The following is a 17,691-nucleotide window of genomic DNA, read 5'->3' as shown; positions in this document are numbered from 1 at the left end:
TCCTTGGCTGACAGACTTGTGAGTTTGGATATTTCAGAGCCCAGCCGAGTTCTTGCATGCATCATTGCTAAGTCTTCACTATTCGAGCAGATCAAGGCTCGCTAGTTTGATGATCTTCACTTGTTAGTTCTCAGATAGATGATACTATAGGGTGGTGCCAAGGAGGTTATTATTGGTGAGGATCGTGTTCTGCGACTCCAAGGCCGTCTATGTGTTCCTAATGTTGATGGACTGAGAGAAAAGATTCTAGAGGAGGCCACAGTTCTCGATATGCTATTCATCCAAGTGCTATGAAGATGTATCAGGACCCGAGGTAGATTATTGGTGGCGGCAGATTAACAAGGACTTAGTCGAGTATGCGTCGAGGTGTCTAAATTGCTAGCAGGTTAAGTTTGAGCACCATAAGCTAGGTGGCCTACTCTAGTAGATGGCTATACCTGAGTGGAAGTGGAAGCGCGTTACTATGGACTTCATAGTTGGGTTGCCATGGACCTTGCGAAAGTTTGATGCAGTTTGGGTCATTATCGACAGGTTGACCAAGTCGGCACACTTCATTTCGGTTGTGACTACATATTCTTCAGAGAGGTTGGCCCAGATTTACATTCGGGAGAATTTTTGGTTGCATTGTGTGCCTGCTTCCATCATTTCACATAGAGGCGCTCAGTTTACTTCACATTTCTGGAGAGCAGTATAGTGTGAGTTAGGGACTCAGGTAGAGCTCAGCACAACTTTTCATCCATAGACCGATGGGCAGTCGGAGCGGACAGTTCAGATCTTGGAGGATATGCCAGAGCATGTGTTATTGACTTCGGAGGGCAGTGGGATCGATTCTTGCCTTTGACAAAGTTTGCTTACAACAACAATTAGCATTCCAGCATCGAGATGACTCCATTTGAGGCTTTATATGACCGCGATGTCATTCGCCCATCAGATGGTTTGAGCCCGGAGAGGCTAAGTTATATGGTATTGATTTGGCGAAGGATGCCTTGGAAAAGGTAAAGTTGATTCAGGAGTGACTTTGCACAGCACAATCCAGACAAAAGAGTTACGTGTATTAGAAGGTGCGTGATTTATCATTTATGGTGGGCGAGAAGGTCCTCTTGAAGATCTCGCCGATGAAGGGAATCATGAGGTTCGGGCAGAAGGGCAAGTTGAGCCCAAGGTTTATAGGCCCATTTGAGGTGTTGAGGTTAGTTGGGAGGTTGTTACGAGCTTGCTTTGCCTCCCAATATGGGGGGTTCATCCGATTTTCCATGTGTCTATGCGTCGAAAGAATCATGCCGATAGGTCGCATTTGTTAGAATATAGCACAGTTCAGCTAGATGAGAGCCTGGGTTATGAGGAGGAGCGAGTTGCCATTGTTGGTAGGCAGGTTCACCAATTGAGGTCCAAGAAGATTTCCGTGGTAAAGTTTTAGTGGAGGGGTCAACTAGTCGAGGAGGAAACCTTTGAGACCGAGGAGGACATGCGGAGCAGATATCCATAGTTATTCGGCACTCTAGGTACGATTCTAGACCCGTTCGAGGATGACGTTTGTTTAAGAGGTGGAGAATGTAATGACTCGACCGGTCGTTTTGATTTATAGAACCATGTTCCCTTAAATAAGACTCCCTATATGTTCTTCTACTATTTTATGACTTACGGGTATAGTTAGTTTATGTTTGGAAGGGTTCGGGTTGAAATTAGAACACTTAGTTCCTTAATATTGGCTTAAAAGGGTTAAGTTTGACTTGGGTCATCTTTTGTAGTAAACGACCTTCGAACCGAGATTTGATGGTCCCAATAGGTTTGAGTGATGATTTTAGACTTGGGCGTATGTTCGATCGGGTCTTGGATGACCCGGGAGCGTTTCGGCGCTTAATATTGAAGGTTGGCACATTGAAGGTTTTTCAAGTTCTTTAAATTTTGGTTTGGAGTAGGTTTTGGTATTATCAAGGTCCGTTTGGAATTTCGAGCCTGGGAATAGTTATGTATGGTGATTTAAGTCTTGCACGTAAAATTTGGTGTCATTCCGAGTAGTTTGGTATGATTCAGCGCATTCGAAGCAAGTTGGAAGAACTTGAAGTTCATAAGTTGATTCTATTTGGTTTTAGGTTGTGATTCTTAGTTTTGATGTTGTTTTTGCATTCCGAGGGTGCGAGTGAGTCCGTTTTATGTTTATGAACTTTTTGGTATGTTTGGTCGAGGCCTCGGGCCCCCCTGTATGGGATTCGGAGGGTCAACGAAGCTTGATTGCTCTTTGGCGAAGAGCTGATGGTGGCTGGCATCTGGTGTGTTTGCACCTGCGGTGGGAATGGCCGTAGGAGAGGCATCGCAAGTACGACGTCTTGTTTGTATAAACAGGAAGGGGAAGGGGTCAGCATGTCTACAGAAGCGAAGCTTCTTCCGTAGAAGCATACTTGCTTTTGCGATGAGAGGATCATAGGAGCAGAGGAGGCCAGTGTGGGCAAGGTCACAGGTGCGAAAGGCAAGCCATAGAAGTGGGCTCGCAGGTGCAGTGCCCTTCCGCAGGTGCGCCCAGTTCTAGGCTCTGTGTGTTCTGCAGAAGCGGACCTTTGCTTGCATAAGCGGCGTCACGGGTATAACCCAAGGTCTGCAGAAGCGGAATAGCTAGGGGCAGTGAGGGCTTTTAATGTCGAGATTTAAGCAATTTTAGCTCATTCTTTCATTTCTTGGGCAATTTTGGAGCTCTTTGAAGAGAGGTTGTCACCTAGCACTTTGAGGCAAGTAATTTCTATATGAGATGAGTTTAATACATACATTTTGGGTAAATTCTTAGCATATAAAGTGTAGAAATTGTGGGTTTAGTTGAAAAATCCAGGTTTTGATAAAAACGGGATTTAACCACGAAAATAAATATGGAATTAGGTGAAAATTATATGTTTGAGTTCGTGAGGTTGTGGGTAACAATTATCTTCCAAAATTTCCGTAATCCGGGCACGTGGGACTGGGGGTGAATTTTAGGAATCTTCCAATTTGGGTTGGGTAATTACTCTAATAGTTGAATTATTAACTTTTGAGCGCATATTGATTAATTTATATAATATTTGGCTAGCTTCGGATTTGTTCGGCTCCAAGTTGGGTCCTCAAAGTGAATTTGTGGCCGAAAAATGAGCTTTGAGATGAGGTAAGTCTCTTGCCTAAATTTTTAAGAGTGAACTTACCTATAGGTGATTTAAATTACTATTTGCTTCAAATTGTGGGGGTTATATACGAACGGGGTGACGAGAGTCCGTGTGTAGCTACTTATTATGCTCAAGTATGGATAATTTAGGACCCAAATCATGAAATACTTATAATTTTCGTACCCTACTTGTTAATTAAAGTGCCTAAATTATATTTAAACTTGATAAAGGATTTTTAAAGACCGAATTTCACTTACTTGAGTTTTGGCGGGTTACTTGACCATTAATAGAAATTGTGCTTCTTTATGTATTAGCCTTATAATAGCTTTTAAATCAAATTTTCACAAAGTATTCTCTCTTCTTGTGGAGCAGGCCGAACGCCTCGGTAGTATAATAGATGCATCAATGGTTCGTGCCTCTCGACCCTTGGCAGTGTACATATTATTCTGGATCGGGCTATACGACCTTGACATAAATCATGCGTGTTAGTGCTTGGAGCCCGCATACACTTGATATTATTTTCATGAATTGAGATGTTATAATTTATTTATTTACTAAGATTTATTTGGAATTAGTATGTTTTAGTGGAGGAATTTCGAAATTTACTATTTGTTAAAGATCATTTAATCACTGTTGCTACTGTGTTAATATTATTGTTCGCATATTCTATGCCTATTTAGCTTTCCTATATTTATTGTTAGCCCATAGTAAGTTTTGATGTCGACCCCTCATCACTACTTCTTCGAGGTTAGACCGGATACTTACTGGGTACATATTTTTTATGTACTCACGCTACACTTCTGCACTAATCGTGCAGGATATGAGGCAGGTGCATCTGGCTGTCATTTCGGTGCACACCCCCAATACCCCGAGGCTTAGTGGTGAGCTACTTTCCGAGTCCGTTCTGCAGCACGGAAGTCTCTCTTTTGCATTTTATCTGTCTACTCTATTTCAGACAGTAGCTTAGTATTTTGTATATTCTACTAGTTTTTCAACACTTGTGATACCAGGTCTTGGAATACATGCTAGTAAACTTTATGGTTTTGGAGCATTTATTTCACTGTGTTTGCTCACTCATTAGCTATCGCTTTATTTTATTAAATTTTCTACTCCTTATTTTCTTAATAAATGAAATTCAACTACTTGGAAATTTATTAAAAAGAACAATTACATGGTTAGTTCACCGTTGGCTTGCCTAACGGCGATGTTGGACGCCATCACGACTTATAGGAGAAATTGGGTCATGACATTAGCGTTGTTTTATGTGATTTGAAGGCTCGACTAAGTTCGTATGATGTTTTAGCACTTGTTAGTATATTCTGACGGGGTCCCGAGGGCCACGGGTGTGATCCGGATTGAATCCGGAACAATATTGGACTTGTGTGATTGCTGAAGCATTTATGTGTCTGGTGCAATTGCACCTGTGCACTTTGGGCCGCAAGTGCGGCACCGCAGAAGCGACCCTCGAACCGTAGAAACAAAATTGGACCTGCCCAATTGGGACAGCAGCTGCAGTCAGTGTTCCGCAGAAGAGGAGACACTCGTGCGTGTGAGGAAGTGCATAAGGGGAAAAGGCTATCCAGGCCTGGGTACGTAGAAGCGGAGGCCCTTCTGCAGGTGCGAGAGCGCAGATGCGCTCAGGTTTCACAGGAGCAGAAGCGCAGGTGCGCAATTTGGTCTGCAGAAGTGAAATTCTCTGATTTATGTGGGAACCGTACCTGCGATGCATTTTCCGCGAGTGCAGCGTCGTAGGTGCGACTGAGAGCTCGCAGATGCGAAATCGCTGGGCAGAAAAGGCCTAAGTTCGAGGGTTTGATTCAATATCCATTTTGGGACCTAGAGAGCTCGGTTTGTGGCAATTTTTCGAGAGTTTTGCAAGGAACACATTTGGGTAATGATTCTTGACTCATTTTTGATTAATTTTCACTAATCTATCATTAATTTCTTTATTTAATTACGGATTTGGGTTGAGAAATTGGGAAAAAGGTATAAAGTTCTTAGACCAAATTTTTGGGTTTTGAAAGATTAATGAGGCCGGATTTAGATAATTCTTGTATGGTTGGACTCCATTTCGAATGGGTGTATGATTTTTGTAATTTTGGTCGGGTTGCGAGACGCGGGTTTGGATTCACTTTTCGGGTCGATTTTTCAATTCTTTGTTGAAGTCATAATTTTATTATTTAGATTAGTTTTTTATAGTTATATTTATCGTATGTAATTATCTTTGGATAGATTTGAGCCGTTCGGAGTCGGAGCTCTGATTTGAAAGAACGGAGAAATGAGTACTTAAATTCTAGGTCGCACTCTTAGGTCTAGGGTTTTTGAGGTTTGTGATTTGAATTTGAATGATGAAAATGGAAGGAATCCAGACAAAAAGGATTATTTGGTTTGAGTCGGGTGACCTTGCACGAATTCGTGCAAGGTTTTGGGAATTGTTAGGTTTGTGAGTTTGAGAGAAAAGGGAAAGGAAGGGGAAAGATGGGCGGCGGGTCATGTGGAGAATGATTAGGGTTAGTAGGGTTTTTGTTGGTTTTAGTTGATAAATGATATGAGACGTCGGACCATTTGATCAACAACTCTGGATTTTGCGGATAAAAATGAATAATGAGTTAATTATGGGAAAAAATAATGGTCGCTGGATCCTTGTGATCCAACGGTTGAGATGAGATCCAGAATAAGAGTAAAAATAAGAGGAAAATGGGAATTAATTATGGACCGTTGATGGATTGGATCAACGGTACAGTTCATTTGTGCTTCTTGTGTGAGTGGTGGAGAGAGGTGATGTGGCGCACTGCCATTGGCTTATGAAGGGTGGCATGTATTACCAAATTGGGAAGGGCTGAGGGTTCCAGACCGCGTCCGAATGTATTGGGCCTATATTTTATCTACTATTCCTATTTCTTTCATGCATTTCCAGAGACAGTATTGTATTTATTTCTTTCAGACCTTTGTTTGTACTATTTTTAGACCGTCTGTGATACTTTGACACCAGTTCTAGGTAGTCGAGACTCAAACAGTTGTATTAAATATTCATGTTCAGATAAGCTTATTGTTTCTCTTCCATTTATGTTAAATTCCGCTGTTTAAATATTATTTCTTCTTAATTGTTAAAGGATATAAAATGGGTAAAAAGGTATATTGTTCAAATAATTGGCTTGCCTAGCTCACATTAGTAGGCGCCATCACGACTCCCGATAGTGGGAAAATCCGTCTCGTGACAAGTTGGTATCAGAGCTCTAGGTTACATGGGTCTCACAGTTCACATAAAAGCTTAGTAGAGTCTGAGGGATCGGTACTAAGACGTCTGTAGTTATCCCCTAGAGGCTACAAAGTTAGGAAAAACTTCACATTTATTCTTTCCTATCATGCGATTTTGTTCTCTCAGTGCTAAACTGAAACCCCTACTCTTGTCCTTTCACGAATGGCGAGGTCACGTATCACTTCTTCAACCGAACAACAACACAGACCGGTGATAGATCAGATATGTCTTCAGAAGCTTTGTGCAGGTTGGATAGGTTTCACTAAGCTCTTCACTACTTTCAGCGCTGCATCTACTAAGGATCCCCAGGATTATCTAGACAGCTGTTACGAGGTTCTCGGGAATATGGGGATAGTGGAGACCAATGGGGTCAACTTTGCTACTTTTCACTTGACTAGATCCGCCAATACTTGTTGGAGAGATTATTGTTTGGCTATACCAGTTGGGTCACCAACTTTGACTTGGGAGAAGTTCATGCAGTTATTTCTAGAGAAGTTTCTCCCCATCACCTAGAGAGAGGCCTATCAGAGGTAGTTTGAGCATCTCCACCAGGGTTCTATGACTGTTACTCAGTACGAGATCAGATTCATCGACTTGGCTCGTCATGCTCTTATCATATTTCCCACTGTGAGAGAGAGTGAGCAGGTTCATTGAGGTACTCGTCCAGCCCGCTCAGTTAGCTGGAGGTGGAGGTAGAGGTATTAGAGGTGGAGATGCATGTACTGTTCTGGTTTGTAGCAGAGAAGCTTCGGTTTATTTTATGCCGCATCTGGTCATGCATAGTGGTTCCTTGAGTGCCCCTATTTATGTGTCTATGCTGGTGGGTGATTCTATTATTGTGGATCGTGTTCATTGATCATGTATAGTTGTGATTGGAGGTCTTGAGACTCGTGTAGATTTGCTTCTTCCAGACATGGTTAATTTCGATGTTATATTGGGGATGGACTGGTTATCACCTTACCACGCTATCTTGGACTGTCATGCCAAGACTGTGACCTTAGCTTTCCAGGTTTACCTCGTTTAGAGTGGACAGGGACTCCTGGTCATTCCACCCGTAGTGTTATCTTGTATATGAAGGCTCGACATATGGTCGAAAAAGGGTGTTTGGCCTATCTGGCATATGTTCGTGATTCTAGTGCTGAGGTCCCTTCTATTGATTCTGTGCCCGTTATTTATAAGTTTTATGAGGTTTTCCTTTCAGACCTGCCGGGTATGCCACCCAATAGGGACATTTACTTTTGCATTGATTTGGCTCCGGGCACTCAGCCCATTTTTATTCCGCCATATCGTATGGTCCCACCGGAGTTGAAGGAACAGTTGCAAGACTTGCCTGAGAAGGGTTTCATTAGACCCAGTGTTTTGCCTTGGGGTGCGCCGGTGTTGTTTGTTAAGAAGAAGGATGGGTCGATGATAATGTGTATCGATTACCAGCAGTTGAACAAGATTACAATCAAGAATAAGTATCCATTGCCGAGGATTGATGATTTGTTTGATCAGCTTCAAGGTGTCAAGGTATTTTTGAAGATTGACTTGAGATCTAGTTATCATCAATTGAGGATTAGGGCATCCGATGTCCCTAAGACAACTTTCCGCACTCGGTACGAGCATTATAAGTTCTTGGTGATGTCATTCGAGTTGACAAATGCCCCAGTAGCTTTTATGGATTTGATGAACCAAGTGTTCAGGCCTTACTTGGATTCGTTCGTGATAGTCTTCATTGATGACATTTTGATATATTCCCGCAGCCGGGAGGAGCACGAGCAGCATCTTAGAGTAGTTCTTCAAACGTTTAGGGATAGTCAATTATATGCCAAGTTCTCGAAGTGTGAGTTCTGGTTGAGTTCAGTTGCATTCCTAGGTCATGTTGTATTAGCGGAGGGTATTCAGGTTGATCCGAAGAAGATTGAGGCAGTCAAGGACTGGCCTAGACCAACATCAGCTACGGAGATTCGGAGTTTCTTGGGATTGGCAGGCTACTATCGTCGGTTCGTGGAGGGGTTTTCATCTATTGCAGCCCCGATGACCAGGTTGACCCAGAAGGGTGCCCAGTTCAGATGGTCGGAGGAGTGTGAGGCAAGCTTTCAGAAGCTCAAGACAGCTCTGACTACGACACCTGTGTTGGTTTTACCCATAGGTTCAGGGCCTTATACAGTCTATTGTGATGCATCTCATATTGGACTCGGTGTAGTGTTGATGCAGGATGGCAAAGTCATTGCCTATGCTTCACGGCAGTTGAAGATTCATGAGAAGAACTACCCAGTTCATGATTTGAAGTTGGCAGTCATTGTTCACGCATTGAAGATTTGGAGGCATTATCTGTATGGCATGGCATGTGAGGTGTTCACGGATCACAAGAGTCTTCAGTATTTTTTCAAGCAAAAGAAGTTGAATTTGAGGCAGAGGAGGTGGTTAGAGTTGTTGAAAAATTATGATATCACCATCTTATATCATCCGAGAAAGGCCAATGTGGTGGCCGGTGCTTTGAGTAGGAAGTCAACAGTATGGGCAGTCTTGCTTATATTCCGGTCGGTGAGAGGCCGCTTGCTTTGGATGTTCAGGCTTTGGCCAATCAGTTCATGAGGTTGGATGTTTTTGAGCCCAGTCGGGTGTTAGCTTGCATGGTCTCTCGTTCTTCTTTATTGGAGCGTATCCGTGATCGGCAGTATGATGATCCCCATTTGTGTGTCCTTAGAGACACGGTGCAACACGGAGGTGCCAAGCAGGTTACCTTAGGTGATGATGGAGTTTTGTGATTGCAGGGACGTGTTTGTATGCCTAATGTGGATGGGCTCCGAGAGATGATTTTAGAGGAGGCCCATAGTTCCAGGTACTCTATTTATCCGGGCGCCGCTAAGATGTATTAGGATTTGCGGCAGCATTATTGGTGGTGGAGAATGAAGAAGGATATCGTCGCATATGTGGCTCGGCGTTTGAATTGTCAGCAGGTTAAGTACGAGCATCAGAGGCCTAGTGGTTTAACTTAGAGGATTGAGCTTCCCTAGTGGAAGTAGGAGCGGATCACTATGGATTTTGTTGTTGGACTCCCGCAGACTCGGAGGAAGTTCGACGCAGTATGGGTCATTGTTGATAGGCTAATCAAGAAAGTGCATTTCATTCCTGTGGTAGTCTCCTGTTCTTCCGAGAAGTTAGTTGAGATCTATATCCGGGAGATTGTTCGTCTTCATGGTGTGACTGTGTCTATCATTTCGCACCGAGGTACGCAGTTTACCTCACGCTTCTGGAAAGCAGTTCAGCGAGAGTTGGGCATGCGGGTTGAGTTGAGCACAACATTTCATCCTCAGACGGATAGGCAGCCCGAGTGGACCATTCAGATTTAAGAGGATATGCTCCAAGCTTGTGTCATTGACTTTGGAGGCTCGTGGGATTAGTTTTTGCCCTTAGCAGAGTTTGCCTACAACAACAGTTACTAGTTGAGTATCCAGATGGCTCCTTATGAAGCTTTATATGGTAGGCGGTGTCGGTCTCCAATTGGATGGTTTGAGTCGGGAGAGGCTCGGTTGTTGGGTACAGATATGGTTTAGGATGCCTTGGACAAGGTCGGGATTATTCAGGATAGGCTTCGTACAGCTCAGTCCATGCAAAAGGGTTATGCCGACCGTAAGGTTTGAGATTTGGCATTCATGGTCGGTGAGTGGGTATTTCTTCGAGTGTCGCCTATGAAGGGCGTGATGAGATATAGGAAGAAGGGCAAGCTTAGCCCTAGGTTCATTGGCCCGCTTGAGATTCTTGATCGAGTGGGAGAGGTGGCTTATAGACTTGCGTTGCCGCGGAGCTTATCAGTCGTGCATCCTGTGTTTCATGTGTCCATGCTTGGGAAGTATCACGACGATCCATCCCATGTGTTAGATTTCAGCACTGTCTAGTTGGACAAGGATTTGTCTTATGAGGAGGAGCCGGTAGCTATTCTAGACCGGCAGGTTCGTTAATTGAGGTCGAAGAGTTTTCCTTTTGTTCGTGTTCAGTGGAGAGGTCAGCCCGCTGAGGCATCGACTTGGGAGTCCGAGTCTGATATGCGGAGCCGTTATCCCCATCTTTTTCTCGACTCACGTACTTCCTTCTTATGTCTGTTCGAGGACGAATGGTTGTTTTAGAGGTGGAGAATGTGATGACCCAAAAGGTCATCACTTGTGTTGCAAGTGCATTCAGTGTTTCGAGGCCTAAAAACCTTCTTTTTTACCCTACCTTGATTTATGTGCGTGGTCCGGACCTATATTCGGAAAGCCTTCTATGTGAAAATATGAGAAATAGAAATTTTAGAGTTAAAACTTTGATTATGGTTGACCTTGGTCAAAATCTTTAGCAAACGGACCTGGATCCGTGTTCTGACGATCCCGGGAGGTCCGCAGTAAAATATGGGACTTGGGCCTATGCCCGAAAATGAATTCCAAGGTTTCAAGCCTTAGAAATCAATTTTTGAAAGAAATTGTTTACTGAATTATCTAAGGAATAAAGAAAGGAATTAATGTTTGAAACCATTGTTATCGAGCCCGTATTTTGGTTCCGGATCCCGGTACAAACTTGTTATAGTATTTGAAAGATAACTGTGAAATTTGGTGAAAAACAAAGTTTATTTGACGTGAGTTGGACTTCCGGTTGAAGAGTTATGAACTTTGAGAGTTCTTGAGGAAAATGTTGAGTTTTGACATTTAATTCATGATTTTACATGTTATTTTGATGATGTGATCACACGAGTAGGTCCATATGATGTTTTTGAGTTAGTATGCACACTTGGTTTGGAGTTCTGAGGGCTCGGATGAGTTTCGGGTAGGTTCTGGGAAGTCTTAGGCTTAAAAACATAGGTGTTGCAGGTTCAGAGAGGTGGAAGGCCTCTGAACCGACTAGTGCGGTCCGCACAAAAAGGAATGCTACCACGGAGGGGCTTGTGCGGCCGCACTGGATTTTGTGCGGACCGTGGTGAGGGCCTGTGCGGCCGCACTAGATTCTGTGCGGTCCGCGGTGTAGAATGTTTCACTGGTTCGACTTCGGAAGCCCATATCTATTGATCTACAAGGAATTTTGAGATGATTTAAAAACGAAAGTTGTATCCCTTCGTGTCTAGTTTCCAGAAAGATAAAGAAATCACAATTTGGACATTGGTATGGAAAGTTATGTCCAAAACACTATAACATGTCCCTGCAGTCAACCTGGTGAGCTGTGCGGCCGCAGTCGATTTTGTGCGGTCCACACAGGGGTTCTGAGAGGGGTATATTTAGACAGGATTTTTAGTTATTTTTCATTTTTCAAAACCCCAAAAACATAAGAGGCGATTTTTTAAACAACCTTTCATCTCTAAAATGTCGGTAAGTGATTTCTAACTCATTTTCTTCACTCCTTAACATCTTTTAACATGATTTCAACTCAAAATCAATGATTTTCATGGAGAAAATTGGGTGTTTTGGGTAGAACCTAGGGTTTTCAAAAATTGGGGATTTGGACCTTGATTTGAGGTCTGATTTCAAAACAAATTATATATTTGAGTTTGTGGGGGAATGGGTAATCGGGTTTTGGTTCGAACCTCGGGTTTTGACCATGTGGGCCCGGGGGCGATTTTTGACTTTTTGGGTAAAACTTTAGAAAACTCATTTTCATGCATTCAAATTGATTCATTTAGCGTTTATTTATGTAGTAAGTAACTTGTGACTAGATACGAGCGAATTGGTAGTGGAATCAAGGGGTAAAGCTATAATTGAATCGTGAATTGTGTTCGTGGCATCGAGGTAAGTGTTTGGTCTAACCTTAGCTTGGGGGATTGGGAGTTGAGTCCTATTTTCTATGTGATAATTATTGAGTACGACGTATAAGCATGGTGACGAGTATCTATACGTTGGTGTCAAGCATGACCGTGAGTCTTATATTGTGATTTTCATGATTTTGTTGTATTATTCATGCCTTGGTGAAGATTTCTAATTGTTGTATAAATTTTGTGGAAAGAATTGGGACCTATGCACATTGAGGAGCGTTGGCTCAAGTTGTATAACGAATTGTGAAAGTATAAGTGACAATTGAACTTTTAGAGCATTGGCTCGAGTTGTGAAACTAGTTGAGAAGGTATAAGTGATAATTGAACCTCTAGAGCATTGGTTCGAGTTGTGAAGTGAATTGTGAATTAAAAAGTGAGAAAGAGAAAAGATCATTATGTTGTCACCCTTACCGGGCTATTGTTGATTTAATTGTTATCTCTCTGCCGGGATGTTGATGTTATTGATGTTGTTCCCTTGCCGGGATTTAAATTGTTGACTTGTTGTTCCCTTGCCGGGATTCTTATTGCAAATTTCCTTATTTCTTGCCCTATTGTTTGTGATTATTGTTTGGATGAGGAAGAGAGTTAAACCACGAAGGGTGATGTCGTGCATTGTTTGTTTTATGAGGAAAGAGTGTAAAGCATGAAGGGTGATGTCGTGCTGCACGATGTACCATTTCGTGCCTATTATATTGATTTCATGGTGAGGATGAGAGTAAAAGCATGAAGGGTGATGCCGTGCAATTTATATTGATTCTTATGGTGAGGACGAGAGTAAAAGCACGAAGGGTGATGCCGTGCACTTGTCCTTGATTTTCCTGATTCTTGCTGATGATTGAGTTATGTTGTCCTTTACATTTATTTATTGATTTCTTGTTGTTACTTGATTTTAATCTCGACATTATAGTTTCCCTTACCCTATTTGCCTTGTGATTGTGCTTGGGTGAGGAAGATCATAAAGTATGAAGGATGATGCCGTGTATTGTTTTGGTGAGAGAGTGTTAAAGCACGAAGGGTGATGCCGTGTATTTTTTGGTGAGAGAGAGTAAAAACACGAAGGGTGATGCCGTGCACTTGTCTTTGATTTCCTAATTTTTATTGATAACTGTGTTACGATTTCTCTACACTAAATTGTTGGCTTCCTGTTGATACTTGTTGTACCCCGTAACATGATTTCCCCTTCCTATTTTCAATTGAACTGTGGTGATCCTCATACTTATTTGTTGCTCTTCTATTACTATTTGATGTTTCCCCGCAACATGTTTTTCCCCTCCCATACTTGACTATATATGACTGTTTCTTTTTGTACTTCCTCTTTGCTGTATATAGTTAAATTGCACAGGTTTATTTGGTAGTCTGGTCCTAGCCTCGTCACTACTTTGCCGAGGTTAGGCTAGGCACTTACCAGCACATTGGGTCGGTTGTGCTGATACTACGTTCTACACTCTTTTGTGTAGACCCCAGTGTTGTAGACTCCGGACCGCGGTCGGATTACTGATTCTTGCTTATCAGGCGACCCGAGGTAGTCCTACAGGCGTCCGCAGGCATTGACGTCTTCTTTTATATACTATTCTTGTTTCTTTCATGCATTTCCAGAGACAGTGTTGTATTTATTTCTTTCAGACCTTTGTTTGTACTATTCTTAGATCGTCTGTGAAACTGTGACACCAGTTCTGGGTAGTCGAGACTCAAAGAGTTATATTAGATATTCATGTTCAGATAATCTTATTGTTTCTCTTCCGTTTATGTTAAATTCTGTTGTATAAATATTATTTCTTCTTAATTCTTAAAGGATATAAAATGGGTAAAAAGGTATATTGTTCAAATAATTAGCTTGCCTAGCTCATACTAGTAGGCGCCATCCTGACTCCCGATGGTGGGGAAATCCGGGTCATGAAAATTTCACTTACGAAGAAGAGCCCGTGGCTAGTCTAGAAACTAGGTTCAGAAGCTGAGGTCAAAAGATATTACATCAGCGAAAGTTCAGTGGAGAGGTCGACCGATCAGGGAGGTGACTTGGGACACCAAACTCGATATGCAGAGAGATATCCTCATCTTTTTGGAATTTTAGATATGACTCTAAACCTGTTCGAGGACGAATGTTTGTTTTAAGAGGGGAAGAATATAGCGACACGGCTGGTCATATTGTGTATTTGAGCTCTGTTCTTCTATTTGATGCTTCTCATATATATGTTTGTTGTTTTTTGACTTGCAGGATTGTTTAGTTTGGCTTTGGAAAGGTTTGAGTGTGATTGGAGATACTTCATCTTATTTTAAAAGCTTACCTTGTTAAGAGTTGACCAAGGTTTGACTTTTGACTAGATGGTTACAGATTAGTGATTTGATGATTCTAATAGATTTGTATGGTGAATCTGAACTTAGTCATTTGTTCGAATTGGATTTGGAGGTTTCTAGAGGATTTTGGATCTATTTGCTGAAATTTGGCAATTTGAAGGTCTGGAAAGCTCATAGGTTTGACTAGGAGTTGACTTTTAGTGTTATCAAACTCCAATTGTTGTTTCGAAACTTGGAATAGGTTCATTTTGTTGTATGGAAATTGTGTGCAAAGTTTGGATGTGATCCAAATTGTTTAATCTTGAATCAGATGCCTGGTTGGATGTTTGGAAGTTCTTGAACTAAAGAGAAGTTCAACTTGTGATGTGATCTTCGCTGTATAGATGTGATTTTATTTTATATGTTGGAAAATTTGGATAGGTCCGCATTGTGTTTATGGACTTGTTGGTATAATTGTACTGGGTCCAGGGTGGCTCGAGTGAGTTTCAGACCACCTGGAGCATGTTTGGAGTTGGTTGATGTGCTAGTGTCTGGTGTTCATCGTGTTCACGAAGGAAGACTCGCGTAAACGATGAAGTATTTGGAGCCGGGGAGGATTTTTTTCTCGTGTTTGTGATGGGGCAGTCACATTCGCAAAGGGGAGCTGGGAATTGGAACTTCATCTTTTCCAGATTATAGCTGTTATGGACAATACCTTTCTCGGCACCCGTTGAGACTCCAGGTTCTACCGCTCTTACTTGAAATTTTCTATTTCGCGAGCTAATATTTTGTCGCTTCCTTTTATCCTTGATTATTGTAATTCCTTTGGCTTTTTTTGCATTTATCTGCCATTAGTTGTATCACTGGTGTCTCTTGCATGCTTAAGTTACATTATATTTCAGCCTATATTCAAGCTTTGCCTGCTTGTCTACATTTGTAGTAGTTAAGGTTTAGTGTATATCCCTTGGTATTTTCTGGTGTAGTGGCTATTCTGAGCGATGGTAGTGTAAGGTTATGTCCTCGGGTGAGTTAGGGGGCGGGGAGCGAGTGTGGCAAGGGGGTAAGGCATGCACAAGGTTGAGAGTTGCATCCTGTTACATAGGGACATTGACGGGTAAGTCGATAGAGTTGGGGAAGATTCTTCAAAAGAGGAAGATTAATATAGCATGTGTCCAGGAAACCAGATGGGAGGTATGAAGGCTCGATATGTTAATGGGTATAAATTATGGTATTTGAGGGGTGTTGGGGGCAAGATCGGGGTAGGTATTTTGGTTGATAGGAATCTCAAGGAGTTAGTGGTAGATGTTTTGAGTGTGAATGATAGGCTATTGATTATTAACCTACTTGTTAATGGATTCACTTTTAACGTGATTAGTGCTTACGCGTCTCAACCGTGACTGAGCGAGGAGTTCAAAAGGCGCTTTTGGGAAGATTTGGATGAGGTTATGCATTCTATCCCGCAGTTCGAGAAGATTTTCATAGAGGTGATTTTAACGGCCATGTTGAGGAGACGGTGAGAGGTTATGATGAGGTGTATGGCGGGTACAATATCGGGGTTAGGAATGAGGGCGGTACTTTGTTTTTGGATTTTGCTAAAGTTTTTGACTTAGTACTAGCTAACACGGGTATTCATAAGAGGGAGGACCATTTGATCACTTTTTGGAGTAGGGTTGCCAAGACTCAGATTGATTATCTTCTCCTCAAGAGAGGTGATAAGGGTCTTTGCACTGACTGCGAGGTTATTCCGAGTGAGTGTCTGTTTATGCAGCATATGCTCTTGGTCATGGACTTGTAGGTCAAGGGAGCAAGGAAGAAGAGAGCGGGGTACGGCCAACCTAAGATCAAGTAGGGAGCCTTGACTAAGGGAAAGGCTCAGGGGTTGAGGGACAAACTGCTTGCTATTGAGGCCTAGAGGAGTAGTGGGGATGCGAATAGTATGTGGACCACGACAGCAAAATGCATTAGGGAAGCTACTGGGAGGTGTTAGAGGTCTCGAAGAGTTAATCGGGTTAACACAAAGGAGACTAGTGATAGAATGGGGTGGTCGAAAATGTGGAAGCTAAGAAAGCGGCATACATGAAGCTAGTGGGGAGAACATACGAGTAAGAGTAGAAGACGTGTAGGCAGCGTTATAAGAAGGCAAGGAGAGAGGTGAAGATCGCGGCCATAGCGGCAAAGACTGCAGCTTTTGAATGATTATATGGGGATCTTAGGGGTAAAGAAGGGGATAGGAAGTTGTACAAGTTAGCCAAGATTAGGGAGAGGAAGGCTAGGGACTTGGATCAAGTGAGGTGCATCAAAGATGAAAATGGTAAAAAATTGGTGGAAGAGGTGTGTATCAGGCATAAGGCAGGAGTACTTCCACAGACTCTTGAACGAGGAAGAGGATAGGAACGTTGTGCTGGGTGAGTTGGGGAACTCAGAGAGTCGGAGAGATTTTGTGTTTTGTAGGTGTATTAAGTGTGAGGAGGTTGATGTGGCAATAAGGAAGATGAGCAGGGGTAAAGCAACTAGGCCTGACGAGATCCCAGTGGAATTTTGGAAGAAGCTTGGAGCAATGTAGACTTGGAGTAGCTTACTAACTTGTTTAACTCCATTTTCAGGACGAAGAAGATACCCAAAGATTGGTGGTGGAGTTGATGATTCCATTGTACAAAAACAAAGGTGATATCCAGAATTGCAACAACTATAGGGGTATCAAGCTGTTGAGTCACACTATAAAAGTTTGGGAGAGGGTGGTGGAGAGGAGAGTGAGGACAAGTGTATCTATCTTTGAGAACCAGTTCGGATTTATGTTGGGACGGTCAACTATAGAAGCCATTCACCTGGTGAGACGATTGGTGGAGCAGTATAGGGAGAAGAAAAAGGACTCGCACATGGTGTTCATTGACCTTAAGAATGCTTATGACAAAGTCCCGAGGGAGGTGTTATGGAGATAATTGGAGGTTATCGGAGTCCAGGAAACGTACATTAGGATGATTAAGGACATGTACGAAGGTGCTAAGACTCGTTGAGGATCACAGGAGGAGGATAGTTTCAAGTATCTTGGGTCTATAATAAAAGGCAACAGGGAGATTGACGAGGATGTTACTTACCGCATTAGAGCGTAGTGGATGATATGGAGGCTAGATTCGGGGGTTTTTTGTGATAAGAATGTGCCACCTAGACTTAACGGAAAATTCTATAGGGTGGTGGTTAGACAGGCTATGTTGTATAGAGCTAAGTATTGGCCCATCAAGAAGTCCTATGTCCAGAAGATGAAAGTAGCTGAA

General features: G+C 42.5%; 1 protein-coding gene across 1 annotated transcript; it reads left to right on the top strand.

Annotated features, from left to right (window-relative positions):
• Positions 1-427: 427 nt before the first annotated feature.
• LOC138887667 (uncharacterized) lies at positions 428-17,358 on the top strand. The gene is made up of 3 exons (XM_070169443.1): positions 428-585; positions 16,633-16,750; positions 17,023-17,358. The coding sequence occupies exons 1-3, from the start codon at positions 428-430 to the stop codon at positions 17,356-17,358; spliced, it is 612 nt and encodes a 203-aa protein (XP_070025544.1).
• Positions 17,359-17,691: the final 333 nt, after the last annotated feature.

This window comes from Nicotiana sylvestris, chromosome 3 (genome assembly GCF_000393655.2).
Source record: "Nicotiana sylvestris chromosome 3, ASM39365v2, whole genome shotgun sequence".
Lineage (NCBI taxonomy): Eukaryota > Viridiplantae > Streptophyta > Magnoliopsida > Solanales > Solanaceae > Nicotiana > Nicotiana sylvestris.
Note: the sequence above shows the minus strand (reverse complement) of the source record. Positions and strands in the feature narration are given on the sequence as shown.

Coding starts and splice junctions, on each gene's coding strand:
- LOC138887667 (XM_070169443.1), top strand. CDS start 428: ATGGCTATACCTGAGTGGAAGTGGAAGCGCGTTACTATGGACTTCATA. Junction 586..16,632: donor ACTACATATTCTTCAGAGAG/GTTGGCCCAGAT, acceptor TGGGGATCTTAG/GGGTAAAGAAGGGGATAGGA. Junction 16,751..17,022: donor GTAAAAAATTGGTGGAAGAG/GTGTGTATCAGG, acceptor CTCCATTTTCAG/GACGAAGAAGATACCCAAAG.